The sequence below is a fragment of the Coregonus clupeaformis genome, unplaced genomic scaffold (assembly GCF_020615455.1).
Source record: "Coregonus clupeaformis isolate EN_2021a unplaced genomic scaffold, ASM2061545v1 scaf0272, whole genome shotgun sequence".
In the NCBI taxonomy this organism is placed as follows: domain Eukaryota; kingdom Metazoa; phylum Chordata; class Actinopteri; order Salmoniformes; family Salmonidae; genus Coregonus; species Coregonus clupeaformis.
Genome location: NW_025533727.1, coordinates 366,333 through 385,908, shown reverse-complemented (window position 1 = coordinate 385,908; position 19,576 = coordinate 366,333). Strand labels below are relative to the sequence as shown.

At 46.4% G+C, this 19,576-nt stretch overlaps 1 protein-coding gene across 1 annotated transcript; it reads left to right on the top strand.

Annotated features, from left to right (window-relative positions):
* The first annotated feature begins 477 nt into the window (after positions 1-477).
* Positions 478-6,582, top strand: LOC121542595 (neurensin-1-like). The gene is made up of 3 exons (XM_041852018.1): positions 478-561; positions 2,979-3,243; positions 5,796-6,582. The coding sequence occupies exons 2-3, from the start codon at positions 3,058-3,060 to the stop codon at positions 6,192-6,194; spliced, it is 585 nt and encodes a 194-aa protein (XP_041707952.1). The 5' UTR covers positions 478-561; positions 2,979-3,057; the 3' UTR covers positions 6,195-6,582.
* The last annotated feature ends 12,994 nt before the right edge of the window (positions 6,583-19,576 follow it).

Sequence of the window (19,576 nt, the reverse complement as noted above, 5' to 3'; positions counted from 1 at the left end):
CAGCTTGTAGTCCTAAAAACCGGAAATGAGTTACCTCTAGAAAATTAATGGGGAAAGAATGGGGTTTTGGGATAAACACAGAAAATAAGGTCTGAGGTTAACACAGGCTTAGGACATCTTATAAATTCTATGAGGTAATATCAGTCAGTTAACATGACCTTTATGAATTATGAACCCTGTATGTGCTTTGTGTGCCTTTTTGTATTACATAAATGGTTCAAAATTCACAAAAAGTGACGAAAGCTGATGACAACTATCTCATAGAACAAAACATATAAGATCTCCTAAGCCTGTGCTTACCTTAGATTCGGCGTTTATCAAAAAACCGTCCTAAAACCTATTTCCCATAGGCTTTGTCCAACGAGTTAGTGCCTACAAAAAGACGCCATTACTATTGCTCTCTATTGAGTATGTCGGCAAGACATGGATCTGACGCCTGCGCAGAGGCCAGCATGAGTCTGAATCATCGATAGGGAGACTGTCGGAGCTAAGAATCTAGAGCGATGGTACCAGAGTGACGGAACAGCCGCGAGTGATCACTCTCCAAGCCGGTTATGACAGGTAGATTTCAGCCTTCAATGCATTCGGATACTGCTGTAACGGTTTTTAACGGTTTTATAATGGAAACGACTGTAATAGGCTATCTGATGTGGATTACATAATAGTGGTGGAAATATGATTAGCTGTATTGCATTTCAACATCTGGAAGTAACATTTAAAATGAGAAAATGCCTTGATCTAGTGTGTCAACCTTTAGAGTGTGATTAATCGTCGAGTTATGTATTTATTTTGAAAGAACTAGGCAGAAGACGTGTTGTCAGACTCAGATCAATAGCGTTTGTAGCTAGGTAAATAGACAGTTACTTGACTTCCCAATCTCAACTTTATTTATCCTATAGCATGCGCCTGGTGTGGCTGAGAATCCAAAGCAAATCCGTTTATTTTGACGATAACAGCGTGTAGCCTAATCGATTACATGGTTTGATGCTATTATCTTAGATAAAAGATGTCTCAAGGGGTCTGGGAAGACAAGACGAAGGAAGGACGCGTGTGTCAGAGCAGTATGGCGTCATGTCTTACATCCCTGCCTCATTGGGTAGAGCGGATTCACATTCAGCACCATGGACAGCGATCTCTCTCTCTCTCTCTCTCTCTCTCTGTAGTCGCAGTCATTGAGCTATAATAGAAGGTCGCATTTTGCCGGCCTAGGCTACATGTTCACCGCCGGCAAATAACACTGTTTACATGGTTTGGTTTAAATGTTAATTATTTGTGATTCTAGATTGGGTTGGGTTGCAATCGGTGAGAGAACATGGTCAAAACATGCTTCAAAACAAGATCAAGTGTATTGACCACTGGCATACACGTGACCTTATAATTGGTATGATAGAGGTTATTATAGGCTAATTTCTGGTTTCTGTTTGTTTAATTGACAACTAGGTTTTCTTGAGTGTGTTTACATGGAATATTACTTATCAAAGCACTGGACTGAAACAAATGACGTTGTGGGCTCTTCAGAGCCATATTTATTATGGATGAAGTATATTTTCAAGGAGTACACAAACTACACATTCCGCAATTTTTATTATTTGCATTTTTCATAATACTAAATGCTGAATATTTAGTCATTATTTTGCCACAAGCACATTACATTTAATTTTACCTTTATTGTAAAGACCACGGTCTCTTTCACAGATGAGCCCTGCATACACATCATTTACAAAATACAATATAATACAATATCCAGAAAATACAACTACATCCTTCAACACTGACTACATATAGACAACATAATTTTTTTCATTCAGATAGAGTCTATGTACCAAATGGCACCCTATCCCCTATATGGTGCAGCAGATAGCAGACAGCAGGTAGCAGGTAGAAGGTAGCAGTAGGCAGATAGCAGGTAGCAGGTAGCAGGTAGCAGGTAGCAGGTAGCAGGCAGCAGGCAGCAGGTAGAAGGTAGCAGTAGGCAGGTAGCAGGTAGCAGGTAGCAGGTAGCAGGCAGCAGGTAGAAGGTAGCAGGTAGCAGGTAGCAGGCAGCAGGTAGAAGGTAGCAGTAGGCAGGTAGCAGGCAGAAACACAACCTGATATCCTGAACAGGTAACAGGCAGCAGGCAGAAACACAACCTAATATCCTGAACAGGTAGCAGGTAGCAGGTAGCAGGCAGAAACACAACCTAGTATCCTGAACAGGTAGCAGGTAGCAGGTAGCATGCAGAAACACAACCTAATATCCTGAACAGGTAGCAGGTAGCATGCAGAAACACAACCTAATAACCTGAACAGGTAGCAAGTAGCAGGTAGCAGGCAGAAACACAACCTAATATCCTGAACAGGTAGCAGGTAGCAGGCAGAAACACAACCTAATATCCTGAACAGGTAACAGGTAGCAGGTAGCAGGTAGAAACACAACCTAATATCCTGAACAGGTAGCAGGCAGAAACACAACCTAATATCCTGAACAGGTAGCAGGCAGAAACACAACCTAATATCCTGAACAGGTAGCAGGCAGAAACACAACCTAATATCCTGAACAGGTAGCAGGCAGAAACACAACCTTATATCCTGAACGGGGACAGATGAGTGATTCAAAATGGGAGCAACACTGTGGCTGATCATTCAGCATCGTCTTTTTGCAGAATCTCTTCCATGCAACATAATACAACTGTTTGTGTGTGTGTGTGTGTGTGTGTGTGTGTGTGTGTGTGTGTGTGTGTGTGTGTGTGTGTGTGTGTGTCGTGTGTGTGTGTGTGTGTGTGTGTGTGTGTGTGTGCACGTGCTTGGCTGGATGTCTGCTTGCCTCCCTACCTGTGTGTGTGTGTGTTTGTATCCCTGTGTGTGTGTGTGTGTGTGTGTGTGTGTGTGTGTGTGTGTGTGTGTGTGTGTGTGCACGTGCTTGGCTGGATGTCTGCTTGCCTCCCTACCTGTGTGTGTGTGTGTGTGTGTGTGTGTCAATGTGTGTGTGTTGTGCGCAGGCAGTGGCACCCGGTGTGTGTGAGGTTAGTGTGGTGTTCTCTCTCTCTAGACAGAGCTGAACTGAGGTGAAGGGTCAGGATGACTTCAGCCTGTGCTGAGATATGTGGGTCAGACTACGCTGAACAGACGCAGCATGACCAGCGATACGGAGTCAGATCATACCTCCACCAGTTCTATGAGGAGTGTACCGCCTCTATCTGGGAACGCGACGAAGACTTTCAGATTCAGAGATCGCCTAGCCGGTGGAGCTCTGTCCTCTGGAAGGTATGATACAGTGGGGAAAAAAAGTATTTAGTCAGCCACCAATTGTGCAAGTTCTCCCACTTAAAAAGATGAGAGAGGCCTGTAATTTTCATCATAGGTACACGTCAACTATGACAGACAAAATGAGAAAAAAAAATCCAGAAAATCACATTGAAGGATTTTTTATGAATTTATTTGCAAATTATGGTGGAAAATAAGTATTTGGTCACCTACAAACAAGCAAGATTTCTGGCTCTCACAGACCTGTAACTTCTTCTTTAAGAGACTCCTCTGTCCTCCACTCGTTACCTGTATTAATGGCACCTGTTTGAACTTGTTATCAGTATAAAAGACACCTGTCCACAACCTCAAACAGTCACACTCCAAACTCCACTATGGCCAAGACCAAAGAGATGACAAAGGACACCAGAAACAAAATTGTAGACCTGCACCAGGCTGGGAAGACTGAATATGCAATAGGTAAGCAGCTTGGTTTGAAGAAATCAACTGTGGGAGCAATTATTAGGAAATGGAAGACATACAAGACCACTGATAATCTCCCTCGATCTGGGGCTCCACGCAAGATCTCACCCCGTGGGGTCAAAATGATCACAAGAACAGTGAGCAAAAATCCCAGAACCACACGGGGGGACCTAGTGAATGACCTGCAGAGAGCTGGGACCAAAGTAACAAAGCCTACCATCAGTAACACACTACGCCGCCAGGGACTCAAATCCTGCAGCGCCAGACGTGTCCCCCCTGCTTAAGCCAGTACATGTCCAGGCCCGTCTGAAGTTTGCTAGAGTGCATTTGGATGATCCAGAAGAGGATTGGGAGAATGTCATATGGTCAGATGAAACCAAAATATAACTTTTTTGGTAAAAACTCAACTCGTCGTGTTTGGAGGACAAAGAATGCTGAGTTGCATCCAAAGAACACCATACCTACTGTGAAGCATGGGGGTGGAAACATCATGCTATGGGGCTGTTTTTCTGCAAAGGGACCAGGACGACTGATCCGTGTAAAGGAAAGAATGAATGGGGCCATGTATCGTGAGATTTTGAGTGAAAACCCCCTTCCATCAGCAAGGGCATTGAAGATGAAACGTGGCTGGGTCTTTCAGCATGACAATGATCCCAAACACACCGCCCGGGCAACGAAGGAGTGGCTTCGTAAGAAGCATTTCAAGGTCCTGGAGTGGCCTAGCCAGTCTCCAGATCTCAACCCCATAGAAAATCTTTGGAGGGAGTTGAAAGTCTGTGTTGCCCAGCGACAGCCCCAAAACATCACTGCTCTAGAGGAGATCTGCATGGAGGAATGGGCCAAAATACCAGCAACAGTGTGTGAAAACCTTGTGAAGACTTACAGAAAACGTTTGACCTGTGTCATTGCCAACAAAGGGTATATAACAAAGTATTGAGTAACTTTTGTTATTGACCAAATACTTATTTTCCACCATAATTTGCAAATAAATTCATTAAAAATCCTACAATGTGATTTTCTGGATTTTTTTTCCTCAATTTGTCTGTCATAGTTGACGTGTATCTATGATGAAAATTACAGGCCTCTCTCATCTTTTTAAGTGGGAGAACTTGCACAATTGGTGGCTGACTAAATACTTTTTTCCCCCACTGTATATGAGAGAAGAGATATCATCCTGACATGGTCTGGGTAGGGTGTTGGGCAAGTTACTGTAAACACTTTCAGATTCAGAGATCGATTGGGAGTGGCACATGAGTCTGGTTCTTCTTGAGGCTTCTTCCCCCTACAGTATTTCTTTGGGGGTTAAGATGAGTTACTGTAAAGCACTAGTTGTTATTGATTGACATCCTTATCTGTCCTTTACCCCCTCCTCTGTGTTTAACATGTCACTATACTGTCCTTTAACCCCTCCTCTAATGGGATTTGTCCTTGCCAAATGCTTCCATCCTGTTTCGCACCTCATTGTCTATTTCACCTGTCAATATCGTCTGTCAATCTAAGTTCCTTTCATCCTTCCTGTCTCTCCCTCCCCCAGGTCTGTCTAGTGATAGGAACCCTAATCCTGTCTCTCCCTCCCCCAGGTCTGTCTAGCGTTAGAACCCTGATCCTGTCTCTCCCGCCCCCAGGTCTGTCTAGCGTTAGGAACCCTGATCCTGTCTCTCCCTCCCCCAGGTCTGTCTAGAGATAGGAACCCTGATCCTGTCTCTCCCTCCCCCAGGTCTGTCTAGCGTTAGGAACCCTGATCCTGTCTCTCCCTCCCCCAGGTCTGTCTAGCGTTAGGAACCCTGATCCTGTCTCTCCCTCCCCCAGGTCTGTCTAGCGTTAGGAACCCTGATCCTGTCTCTCCCTCCCCCAGGTCTGTCTAGCGTTAGGAACCCTGATCCTGTCTCTCCCTCCCCCAGGTCTGTCTAGCGTTAGAACCCTGATCCTGTCTCTCCCTCCCCCAGGTCTGTCTAGAGTTAGAAACCCTGATCCTGTCTCTCCCTCCCCCAGGTCTGTCTAGCGTTAGGAACCCTGATCCTGTCTCTCATCCATCCCTCCCCCAGGTCTGTCTAGCGTTAGAACCCTGATCCTGTCTCTCCCTCCCCCAGGTCTGTCTAGCGTTAGGAACCCTGATCCTGGTGACAGGCCTCATCGTCCTACTGGTGGGCTACGCCACCCCGACTAAGATCGAAGCGTTCGGGGAGGAAGAGCTCCTCTTCGTGGACAGCCACGCTGTGCGCTTCAACCGAGCCCTGGACGTGTGCAAGCTGACGGGCGCCGTGCTGTTCTGCGTGGGTGGCAGCCTGATGGCTGCAGGTCTCCTCCTCTCGGCCTTCTCTAAGAGCTACTCCAAGGAGGAGATGTACCTGCAGCAGAAGTTTAAGGAGAGGCTGGTTGATATCCAGAATACGGTTCATCCCATCACCAGAGCCCCTACTCCGGGGGAGAGTAAGATCCCTGTCACCCTGTCTAAAGTGCAGAGTGTCCAGCCCAACTCAGAGACATAACAGTTATCAACGTAGTAGTGACGGTGGGATCATCAGTGGTGTACATGTGTCCTTGTTCCTAACCCTTCTAAAGGTCAGCTTACGTCATCTTAGTACCACTCCAGGAAAAACAAACCCTCTGTATCCAGAACACACACTAAAGGCTGCAGGAGGTTTCACACAGCTCCTTTCATGTAATGCTGTGTTAGTGAGTGTCAACTACTGTCTGGGTTCCAATCAGCTGACGTGATTATAGTACCTAGACCAAGATACGAACAGACTCGCTGTATAGAGCAGTGGTTCTCATCCTGGGGTACATGTACCCATGGGGTACGTATCCTATCCACAGGGGGTATTTATCCTATCCACAGGGGGTAATTATCCTATCCACAGGGGGTACTTAGCCTATCCACAGGGGGTACTTATCCTATCCACAGGGGTACTTATCCTATCCACAGGGGGTACTTATCCTATCCACAGGGGGTACTTATCCTATCCACAGGGGGTATTTATCCTATCCACAGGGGGTACTTATCCTATCCACAGGGGTACTTATCCTATCCACAGGGGGTACATATCCTATCCACAGGGGGTACTTATCCTATCAACAGGAGGTACTTATCCTATCCACAGGGGTACAAAGCCATCAACAGGGGGTACTTATCCTATCAACAGGGGCACTTATCCTATCAACAGGGGGTACTTATCCTATCAACAGGGGCTACGTAGCCTATCCACAGGGGGTATTTATCCTATCCACAGGGGGTACTTATCCTATCCACAGGGGGTACTTATCCTATCCACAGGGGTACTTATCCTATCCACAGGGGGTACTTATCCTATCCACAGGGGGTACTTATCCTATCCACAGGGGGTACTTATCCTATCAACAGGGGGTACTTATCCTATCCACAGGGGGTACAAAGCCTATCAACAGGGGGTACTTATCCTATCAACAGGGGCACTTATCCTATCAACAGGGGGTACTTATCCTATCAACAGGGGGTACGTAGCCTATCCACAGGGGGTACTTATCCTATCCACAGGGGGTACTTATCCTATCAACAGGGGGTACTTATCCTATCCACATGGGGTACTTATCCTATCCGCAGGGGGTACTTATCCTATCAACAGGGGGTACGTATCCTATCAACAGGGGGTACTTATCCTATCAACAGGGGGTACTTATCCTATCAACAGGGGGTACGTAGCCTATCCACAGGGGGTACTTATCCTATCAACGGGGTACTTATCCTATCCACAGGGGGTACTTTTCCTATTAACAGGGGATACGTAGCCTATCCACAGGGGGTACTTATCCTATCAACAGGGGGTACTTATCCTATCAACAGGGGGTACATAGCCTATCCACATGGGGTACTTATCCTATCAACAGGGGGTACTTATCCTATCCACAGGGGGTACTTATCCTATCCACAGGGGGTACTTATCCTATCCACAGGGGTACGTAGCCTATCCCCATGGGGTACTTATCCTATCCACAAGGGGTACTTATCCTATCAACAGGGGGTACTTATCCTATCAACAGGGGGTACGTAGCCTATCCACAGGGGGTACTTATCCTATCCACAGGGGGTACTTATCCTATCCACAGGGGGTACTTATCCTATCAACAGGGGTACGTAGCCTATCCACAGGGAGTACTTATCCTATCAACAGGGGGTACTTATCCTATCCACAGGGGGTACGTAGCCTTCCACAGGGGGTACTTATCCTATCAACAGGCCTACTGGTCAACCACAGGGGGTACTTGGGAAGACTAATCAGAACGTAGGGGTGGTGTGACTAGTAGCAGCTGTGGTGTAACTAGCAGCAGCTGTGGTGTAACTAGCAGCAGCTGTGGTGTGACTATTAGCAGCTGTGGTGTGACTAGCAGCAGCTGTGGTGTAACTAGCAGCAGCTGTGGTGTGACTAGCAGCAGCTGTGGTGTGACTAGCAGCAGCTGTGGTGTAACTAGCAGCAGCTGTGGTGTGACTAGCAACAGCTGTGGTGTAACCAGCAGCAGCTGTGGTGTGACTAGCAGCAGCTGTGGTGTGACTAGCAGCAGCTGTGGTGTAACTAGCAGCAGCTGTGGTGAACTAGCAGCAGCTGTGGTGTAATTAGCAGCAGCTGTGGTGTAATTAGCAGCAGCTGTGGTGTAATTAGCAGCAGCTGTGGTGTGACTAGCAGCAGCTGTGGTGTGACTAGCAGCAGCTGTGGTGTGACTAGCAGCAGCTGTGGTGTGACTAGCAGCAGCTGTGGTGTGACTAGCAGCAGCTGTGGTGTAACTAGCAGCAGCTGTGGTGAACTAGCAGCAGCTGTGGTGTAATTAGCAGCAGCTGTGGTGTAATTAGCAGCAGCTGTGGTGTAATTAGCAGCAGCTGTGGTGTGACTAGCAGCAGCTGTGGTGTGACTAGCAGCAGCTGTGATGTGACTAGCAGCAGCTGTGGTGTGACTACCAGCAGCTGTGGTGTAATTAGCAGCAGCTGTGGTGTGACTAGCAGCAGCTGTGGTGTGACTAGCAGCAGCTGTGGTGTGACTACCAGCAGCTGTGGTGTGACTAGCAGCAGCTGTGGTGTGATTAGCAGCAGCTGTGGTGTAACTAGTAGCAGCTGTGTTGTAACTAGCAGCAGCTGTGGTGTAACTAGCAGCAGCTGTGGTGAACTAGCAGCAGCTGTGGTGTAACTAGCAGCAGCTGTGGTGTAACCAGCAGCTGTGGTGTAACTAGCAGCAGCTGTGGTGTAACTAGCAGCAGCTGTGGTGTGACTAGCAGCAGCTGTGGTGTGACTAGCAGCAGCTGTGGTGTAACTAGCAGCAGCTGTGGTGTAATTAGCAGCAGCTGTGGTGTAATTAGCAGCAGCTGTGGTGTGACTAGCAGCAGCTGTGGTGTGACTAGCAGCAGCTGTGGTGTAACTAGCAGCAGCTGTGGTGTGACTAGCAGCAGCTGTGGTGTGACTAGCAGCAGCTGTGGTGTAACTAGCAGCAGCTGTGGTGTGACTAGCAGCAGCTGTGGTGTGACTAGCAGCAGCTGTGGTGTAACTAGCAGCAGCTGTGGTGTGACTAGCAGCAGCTGTGGTGTAATTAGCAGCAGCTGTGGTGTAATTAGCAGCAGCTGTGGTGTGACTAGCAGCAGCTGTGGTGTGACTAGCAGCAGCTGTGGTGTGACTAGCAGCAGCTGTGGTGTAATTAGCAGCAGCTGTGGTGTGACTAGCAGCAGCTGTGGTGTGACTAGCAGCAGCTGTGGTGTGACTAGCAGCAGCTGTGGTGTGACTAGCAGCAGCTGTGGTGTAACTAGCAGCAGCTGTGATGTAATTAGCAGCAGCTGTGGTGTCAGTAGCAGCAGCTGTGGTGTAACTAGCAGCAGCTGTGGTGTAACTAGCAGCAGCTGTGGTGTAACTAGCAGCAGCTGTGGTGTAACTAGCAGCAGCTGTGGTGTCAGTAGCAGCAGCTGTGGTGTAACTAGCAGCAGCTGTGGTGTAACTAGCAGCAGCTGTGGTGTCAGTAGCAGCAGCTGTGGTGTAACTAGCAGCAGCTGTGGTGTAACTAGCAGCAGCTGTGGTGTAATTAGCAGCAGCTGTGGTGTGACTAGCAGCAGCTGTGGTGTGACTACCAGCAGCTGTGGTGTAACTAGCAGCAGCTGTGGTGTAACTAGCAGCAGCTGTGGTGTGACTAGCAGCAGCTGTGGTGTAACTAGCAGCAGCTGTGGTGTGACTAGCAGCAGCTGTGGTGTAACTAGCAGCAGCTGTGGTGTGACTAGCAGCAGCTGTGGTGTGACTAGCAACAGCTGTGGTGTAATTAGCAGCAGCTGTGGTGTAACTAACAGCAGCTGTGGTGTAACCAGCAGCAGCTGTGGTGTAACTAGCAGCAGCTGTAGTGTAATTAGCAGCAGCTGTGGTGTGACTAGCAGCAGCTGTGGTGTGACTAGCAGGAGCTGTGGTGTAACCAGCAGCAGCTGTGGTGTAACTAGCAGCAGCTGTAGTGTAATTAGCAGCAGCTGTGGTGTAACTAGCAGCAGCTGTAGTGTAATTAGCAGCAGCTGTGGTGTGACTAGCAGCAGCTGTGGTGTAATTAGCAGCAGCTGTGGTGTAATTAGCAGCAGCTGTGGTGTGACTAGCAGCAGCTGTGGTGTCACTAGCAGCAGCTGTGGTGTGACTAGCAGCAGCTGTGGTGTAATTAGCAGCAGCTGTGGTGTGACTAGCAGCAGCTGTGGTGTGACTAGCAGCAGCTGTGGTGTGACTAGCAGCAGCTGTGGTGTGACTAGCAGCAGCTGTGGTGTAACTACTAGCAGCTGTGATGTAATTAGCAGCAGCTGTGGTGTCAGTAGCAGCAGCTGTGGTGTAACTAGCAGCAGCTGTGGTGTAACTAGCAGCAGCTGTGGTGTAACTAGCAGCAGCTGTGGTGTAACTAGCAGCAGCTGTGGTGTCAGTAGCAGCAGCTGTGGTGTAACTAGCAGCAGCTGTGGTGTAACTAGCAGCAGCTGTGGTGTCAGTAGCAGCAGCTGTGGTGTAACTAGCAGCAGCTGTGGTGTAACTAGCAGCAGCTGTGGTGTAATTAGCAGCAGCTGTGGTGTGACTAGCAGCAGCTGTGGTGTGACTACCAGCAGCTGTGGTGTAACTAGCAGCAGCTGTGGTGTAACTAGCAGCAGCTGTGGTGTGACTAGCAGCAGCTGTGGTGTAACTAGCAGCAGCTGTGGTGTGACTAGCAGCAGCTGTGGTGTGACTAGCAACAGCTGTGGTGTAATTAGCAGCAGCTGTGGTGTAACTAGCAGCAGCTGTGGTGTAACCAGCAGCAGCTGTGGTGTAACTAGCAGCAGCTGTAGTGTAATTAGCAGCAGCTGTGGTGTGACTAGCAGCAGCTGTGGTGTGACTAGCAGGAGCTGTGGTGTAACCAGCAGCAGCTGTGGTGTAACTAGCAGCAGCTGTAGTGTAATTAGCAGCAGCTGTGGTGTAACTAGCAGCAGCTGTAGTGTAATTAGCAGCAGCTGTGGTGTGACTAGCAGCAGCTGTGGTGTAACTAGCAGCAGCTGTGGTGTAATTAGCAGCAGCTGTGGTGTAATTAGCAGCAGCTGTGGTGTAACTAGCAGCAGCTGTGGTGTTTGACGTGTAGTCCTATGATTGATGTAGTCCTATGTTCAAAGTAACACAGCTCATTGTAACAGCCGATAGTGATGAAAGGCCTTTAACACAGCGGATTTGTGTTCCACAGTGGTGCAATAACATTGGGATTGCTACTGCAGTTGTGTTGTGGTTTTATTTACGTACAAATAATGTATCTTTGTAAAAACACCAAACTGAATCCTCCTCAGTTCCCAGATAAGGTAGTAGATATATAGGTTTTATCAAACAGTTGAAACATATATATATATAGATATATATATTTTTTTTTTATTTCACCTTTATTTAACCAGGTAAGGCAATTGAGAACAAGTTCTCATTTACAACTGCGACCTGGCCAAGATAAAGCAAAGCAGTGCGATAAAAACAACAACACAGAGTTACATATGGGGTAAACAAAACGTACAGTCAATAACACAATAGAAAAATCTATATACAGTGTGTGCAAATGTAGCAAGTTATGGAGGTAAGGCAATAAATAGGCCTATCTAAAGGATACATCTTATATTTACATTCTGCTCTGTCACTACCTCGCTTCAAACCCTGTGTCATGTTGTTGTAAATCACCAGATGTGTTGTACTTCAACCATTGGAACAATTTCTCTTCAAATTAATACATCAGCTTCAATTTTCATGTTTGTAAAATACCATTATTGTAAAAATACCAAATACCACAGTGTGTGATCTCGTAAGCTGACCTTTCACCTTTGAACAAACCCCCTGACCCCTACTTTCCTCTTAAATTTTTTTTATAACTGTGAGAGGTGACGTCATCCAAACTCATCCTGTAACTATACACAACACAGGCCAGGTGTGAAAACAGACAAACAAGAGATCACCTGGGAACTAACGATGAGACCTCACCTGGAATACTGGAGAGGCTGGTGGGCGGAGATATCATCAGAGGACGGGCTCATTGTAGTGGCTGGAATGGAATAAATGGAGCGGTATCAAAAGCATGACAACTTTCTATCCATTTCCAGCCATTATGATGAGCCTGTCCTCCTATATCTGCACCCACTAGCCTCCACTGACCTGTAACCAAGGTAACAATATATCAATTTATAGAAACAATCATCAGCGTGAGGTAAAGCTGCAAAACAAACCAATGAGAAGAACATTACTAGCTAACTACGGGGAATACAACTAGAACGGTGATTATACCAGTCACTTCCGAGTGGTCAGTTTGGCTTGATGTATCCATATAGTACCATGTTGTGAATACATTTATAATAACATTTTAATGGAGTACATTGAGCCCGGTATTCAAAACCCTGTTCAAAATATTACAGATGAGAGTTGTGTTAAATCTAAGGGCATATTTGCTGTCAATGGATTCCACCTGTCAGAGAAACTAGCAGATAACTCTGTCCTATATTACGTCTATTTTTAAATGAACATAATAAATAAAACGTGGAATTATCCGCAGCTTTACTCCTGGTGAGGATTCTGTTTTCTGATCAACTGTCTCGTCTCTGGCCGCCATTTTCTGTCCTTAAGCTCGTTATTAGCGTAACATATAGTATATACCCAACCGCTGTTATTGTCTTACATAACATCTGTTATTATCAACATCCCTGTAAACACAGGACTTTAGAAGGGAGGTAGAGACATGACCTTGTTATTTCTAGCAGATTGAAGAGGCTGGTGGGAGAGAGAGGAGAGAGGGAGAGGGACAGAGAGGGAGAGGATAGAGGGACAGAGGGAGAGGGACAGAGAGGGAGAGAGAGAGAGAGAGAGAGAGGAGAGAGGGAGAGGAGAGAAGGAGAGGGACAGAGAGGGAAAGGAGAGAGGGAGAAGAGAGAGAGAGAGGGGAGAGGGAGAGGAGAGAGGGAGAGGGAGAGGGACAGAGAGGGAAAGGAGAGAGGGAGAAGAGAGAGAGAGAAGAGAGAGGGAGAGGAGAGAGGGAGAGGGGAGAAGGAGAGGGACAGAGAGGGAAAGGAGAGAGGGAGAAGAGAGAGAGAGAGGGGAGAGGAGAGAGGGAGAGGGAGAGGGACAGAGAGGGAAATGAGAGAGGGAGAAGAGAGAGAGAGAGGGGAGAGGGAGAGGAGAGAGGGAGAGGGAGAGGGAGAGGGAGAGGAGAGAGGGAGAGGGGAGAAGGAGAGGGACAGAGAGGGAAAGGAGAGAGGGAGAGGAGAGAAAGAGAGGGGAGAGAGAGAGGAGAGAGGAGAGAGGAGAGAGGGAGAAGAGAGAGAGAGAATAGAGAGGGAGAGGAGAGAGGGAGAGGGGAGAAGGAGAGGGACAGAGAGGGAAAGGAGAGAGGGAGAGGAGAGAAAGAGAGGGGAGAGAGAGAGGAGAGAGGAGAGAGGGAGAGGGACAGCGAGTATAATGGTGCTCCTAAAAATAGACCTTGAGGATGCTCACAGCGTTTGATGACTCACCGGGTTAATGGTTTCTCTACGCTGTGACTCACTCTGTCTCATTCCCAACCTGTACGACTGCAGATAGGACGGGGAGGGGGTGCTGCTAACTGTCTCTTACGGTAATCAATCAATGAGGATTCAAAAGCAGATTTAGAAATTGTATTTTCAGGTGTTGTGTCATGTGCTCTTTCGTAATAACTCATTACACAGACCTTCCATCCATAACATCATCTAATAAATAACTACAGCTCATCCATAATGTAGACCTACATTCCTCCCTGATATTTATTTATTTGTTATTTCTTTTTATCTTTATTTAACTAGGCAAGTCAGTTAAGAACAAATTCTTATTTACAATAACGGGCGTACCAAAAGGCAGAAGGCCTCCTGCGGGGACGGGGGGCTGGGATTAACAATAAAAGATATAGGACAAAACAGACATCACGACAAGAGAGACGCCACAACACTACATAAAGAGAGACACCACAACACTACATAAAGAGAGACGCCACAACACTACATAAAGAGAGACGCCACAACACTACATAAAGAGAGACGCCACAACACTACATAAAGAGAGACGCCACAACACTACATAAAGAGAGACGCCACAACACTACATAAAGAGAGACGTCACAACACTACATAAAGAGAGACGCCACAACACTACATAAAGAGAGACGCCACAACACTACATAAAGAGAGACACCACAACACTACATAAAGAGAGACCACAACACTACATAAAGAGAGACGCCACAACACTACATAAAGAGAGACGCCACAACACTACATAAAGAGAGACGCCACAACACTACATAAAGAGACACCACAACACTACATAAAGAGAGACACCACAACACTACATAAAGAGAGACACCACAACACTACATAAAGAGAGACACCACAACACTACATAAAGAGAGACACCACAACACTACATAAAGAGAGACACCACAACACTACATAAAGAGAGACACCACAACACTACATAAAGAGAGACACCACAACACTACATAAAGAGAGACACCACAACACTACATAAAGAGAGACGCCACAACACTACATAAAGAGAGACACCACAACACTACATAAAGAGAGACGCCACAACACTACATAAAGAGAGACGCCACAACACTACATAAAGAGAGACAACACAACACTACATAAAGAGAGACACCACAACACTACATAAAGAGAGATGCCACAACACTACATAAAGAGAGACACCACAACACTACATAAAGAGAGACGCCACAACACTACATAAAGAGAGACGCCACAACACTACATAAAGAGAGACAACACAACACTACATAAAGAGAGACACCACAACACTACATAAAGAGAGACGCCACAACACTACATAAAGAGAGACGCCACAACACTACATAAAGAGAGACGCCACAACACTACATAAAGAGAGACACCACAACACTACATAAAGAGAGACACCACAACACTACATAAAGAGAGACGCCACAACACTTCATAAAGAGACACCACAACACTACATAAAGAGAGACACCACAACACTACATAAAGAGAGACGCCACAACACTACATAAAGAGAGACGCCACAACACTACATAAAGAGAGACACCACAACACTACATAAAGAGAGACACCACAACACTACATAAAGAGAGACGCCACAACACTACATAAAGAGAGACGCCACAACACTTCATAAAGAGACACCACAACACTACATAAAGAGAGACACCACAACACTTCATAAAGAGACACCACAACACTACATAAAGAGAGACACCACAACACTACATAAAGAGACACCACAACACTACATAAAGAGAGACACCACAACACTACATAAAGAGAGACGCCACAACACTACATAAAGAGAGACCCTAGACAACAACATAGCATGGCAGCAACACATGACAACACAGCATGGTAGCAACACCACATGACAACAACATGGTAGAACATGGTACAAACATTATTGGGCAACAGACAACAGCACAAAGGTAAGAAGGTGGAGACAACGATACATCACGCGAAGCAGCCACAACTGGCAGTAAGAGTGTCCATGATTGAGTCTTTGAATGAAGAGATGGAGATAAAACTGTCCTGTTTGAGTGTTTTTTTGCAGCTCGTTCCAGTCGCTAGCTGCAGCAAACTGAAAAGAGGAGCGACCCAGAGATGTGTGTGCTTTGGGGACCTTTAACAGAATGTGACTGGCAGAACGGGTGTTGTGTGTGGAGGATGAGGGCTGCAGTAGGTATCTCAGATAGGGGGGAGTGAGGCCTAAGAGGGTTTTATAAATAAGCATCAACCAGTGGGTCTTGCGACGGGTATACAGAGATTACCAGTTTACAGAGGAGTATAGAGTGCTGTGATGTGTCCCATAAAGAGCATTGGTGGCAAATCTGATGGCCGAATGGTAAAGAACATCTAGCCGCTCGAGAGCACCCTTACCTGCCGATCTATAAATTACGTCTCCGTAATCTAGCATGGGTAGGATGGTCATCTGAATCAGGGTTAGTTTGGCAGCTGGGGTGAAAGAGGAGCGATTACGATTGAGGAATCCTGAGCCTGCAGCTTTGATATGTGCTGAGAGAAGGACAGTGTACCGTCTAGCCGTACTCCCAAGGACTTGTATGAGGTGACCACCTCAAGCTCTAAACCCTCAGAGGTAGTAATCACACCGGTTGGGGAGAGGGGCATTCTTCTTACCAAACCACATGACCTTTGTTTTAGATCTGTTCAGAACAAGGTTAAGGGCAGAGAAAGCTTGTTGGACACTAAGAAAGCTTTGTTGTAGAGCGTTTAATACAAAATCCGGGGAGGGGCCAGCTGAGTATAAGACTGTATCATCTGCATATAAATGGGCGAGAGCTTCCTACCGCCTGAGCTATGTTGTTGATTTAAATTGAGAAGATCGTGGGGCCAAGGATCGAGCCTTGGGGTACTCCCTTGCGGACAGGCGGTGGCTGAGACAGCAGATATTCTGACTTTATACACTGCACTCTTTGAGAGAGGTAGTTATCAAACCAGGCCAAAGACCCCTCAGAGACACCAATACTCCTTAGCCGGCCCACTAGAATGGAATGGTCTACCGTATCAAAAGCTTTGGCCAAGTCAATAAAAATAGCAGCACGACATCAAGGGCAATGGTGACATAATTTAGGACCTTTAAGGTTGTAATGACACATCCATAACCTGAGCGGAAACCAGATTACATACCAGAGAGAATACTATAGACATCAAGAAAGCCAGTCAGTTGATTATTGACACGTTTTTCCAACACTTTTGATAAACAGGGCAAAATAGAAATTGGCCTATAACAGTTAGGATCAGCTTGATCTCCCCCTTTAAATAAAGGACGCACTGGGGCTTCTTTCCAAGCAATGGGAACCTTCCCAGAGAGGAGAGACAGGTTAAAAAGGTCAGAGATCGGCTAGGCGATGATAGGGGCTGCAACCTTAAAGAAGAAAGGGTCTAAACCATCTGACCCAGATGTTGTTTTGGGGGTCAAGTTTAAGGAGCTCCTTTAGCACCTCGGACTCAGTGACCGCCTGCAGGGAGAAACTTTGTAGCGGGGCAGGGGAAAAAGAGGGAGGAGCATTGGGGCTAGTCGCATCAGAAGGGGTGGGAGATGAGGAAATGTTGGACGGGCAATGAGGCATGGCTGAGTCAAATAGGAATCCTGACTTAATGAAGTGGTGATTAAAGAGCTCAGCCATGTGCTCCTTGTCAGTAACAACCACATCATCAACATTAAGGGACTTGGGCACCTGTGAGGAGGAGGGTTTATTCTCCAGGTCTTTAACCGTTTTCCAGAACTTCTTGGGGTTAGACCCACAGAGAGAGAACTGCTTCTTAAAGTTACTAACTGGCCTTCCGGATAGCCTGAGTGCACTTATTTCTCATTTGCCTGAACGAGAGCCAGTCAGCCTGAGTATGCGTGTGCCGAGCCTTTCGCAAAATGGAATTCTCGAGGTGGAGTAACTCTGCCAGATCACGGTCGAACCAGGGGCTGAACCTGTTTTTAATTCTAATTTTCTTTATGGGGGCGTGTTTGTTAACAATACCACTGAAAATATAAAAAAAGAAGGTCCAAGTTTCTTCGACAGAGGGGATCAAGATGATTCTATACCAATTTACAGAGGCCCGGTCATGAAGGAAGGCTTGCTCATTGAAGTTTGTTAGCAAGCATCTATGACAAATCAGGACAGGTCGTTTCACTGAGCATCCATTACGAACACAGGCTGTAAAACAGTGATCACTAAGGTCATTACAGAAAACACCAGACTGATACCTATCAGAATTATTTGTGAGGATAACATCAAGGAGAGTAGCCTTTTCTGGGTGTTTGGAGTCATACCTTGTGGGATTGGTAATAATCTGAGAAAGAATTAGGGAGTATCATTGCTTTAGGACTGGCCAGGTGGTTTAAGCATGTCCCAGTTTAGGTCACCTAGCAGGACAGATTCAGACTTGGTGTAAGGGGCCAGGAGAGAGCTTAGGGCAGGTAGGGTACAGGCCGGTGCTGATGGTGGACGATAACACCCAGCAACAGTCAACAAAGAGCTACTTTAAAGTTTAATTCTTAAAACCAGCAAATCAAATTGTTTGGAGACAGACTTGGTGGAGACAACTGAGCACTGAAGGTGTTCCTTGGTAAATTGCCACTCCACCACCTTTGGAAGATCTATCTTGCCGAAAAAGGTTATAACCAGAAAGGTTAACATCAGTGTTCAAAACACTCTTTCTTAACCACGTCTCAGTAATGACCAACACATCTGGAGCTGTGAACCCACACTTTCAATTGATCAATTTTAGGTAATAAGCTTCTAGTGTTAACGTGCAGAAAACCCAGGCTTTTACAAGAGCAGAAATCAGTGAAACAGATATCAGAGCACAAGTCAGAATTGGGGCTAGCAACAGTAGATGGGCCAGGGTGTACATGCACATTCACAGATATCATCAGCACTAATACAATCAGGACACGGCAGAGGACAGGTAGGAGCTCTGCAGTGTTGATTTTTTTTTAATGACATTTGAATGTGCATCAGATGGCAACAAGATCATATTGTACAGACATTTCATCAGGTAACATGAATACAAAGCCAGCGAGAGGTGGTTAGAATAGGATGGGAGGCCAAGAGTCTGTGTAACCAATAGAGAGTCAGAGTCCCGAGCGTGGGAACAAACATAGTCCGTCCCACGGTCGGGTAAACGAGCAAGTTCATAGTCAACAAAGCACACAGGAGATATAACAACTTGAGGCTCGGGACGTCACAGTGGCATACAGCTCGTCCATAATGTAGGCCTACAATCCTCCCTGACGTCACAGTGGCATACAGCTCGTCCATAATGTAGGCCTACAATCCTCCCTGACGTCACAGTGGCATACAGCTCGTCCATAATGTAGGCCTACAATCCTCCCTGACGTCACAGTGGCATACAGCTCGTCCATAATGTAGGCCTACAATCCTCCCTGACGTCACAGTGGCATACAGCTCGTCCATAATGTAGGCCTACAATCCTCCCTGACGTCACAGAGAGGAAGCAGCAGCTTCCTCTGCAACTGTAATGATGTCATCACATCAATGTGTCTCCGCTCACCTCTTCTGACTTCCTTCCGGTACTGAGCTTATGACTTCATGAATTGATTAATTAATTCATTCACCTTCTCCCTGTGCTATTTCTTTACCAGCAGTAGACCCCTTTCCTTTCTCCTCATACACTGCAGAATCATTACAGCTGACTATTACAGCATTACATTATTACATTACATTATTACAGCATTACACTATTACAGCATTACATTATTACATTACATTATTACAGCATTACACTATTACAGCATTACATTATTACATTACAATATTACAGCATTACATTATTACAGCATTACATTATTACAGCATACTATTACAGTATTACATTATTACAT

Excerpts from the sequence above, each read along its gene's own strand:
- LOC121542595 (XM_041852018.1), top strand. The coding sequence starts at position 3,058 with ATGACTTCAGCCTGTGCTGAGATATGTGGGTCAGACTACGCTGAACAG. Across the intron at positions 3,244-5,795 it reads GGAGCTCTGTCCTCTGGAAG|GTCTGTCTAGCGTTAGGAAC; the intron begins GTATGATACAGT and ends TCCCTCCCCCAG.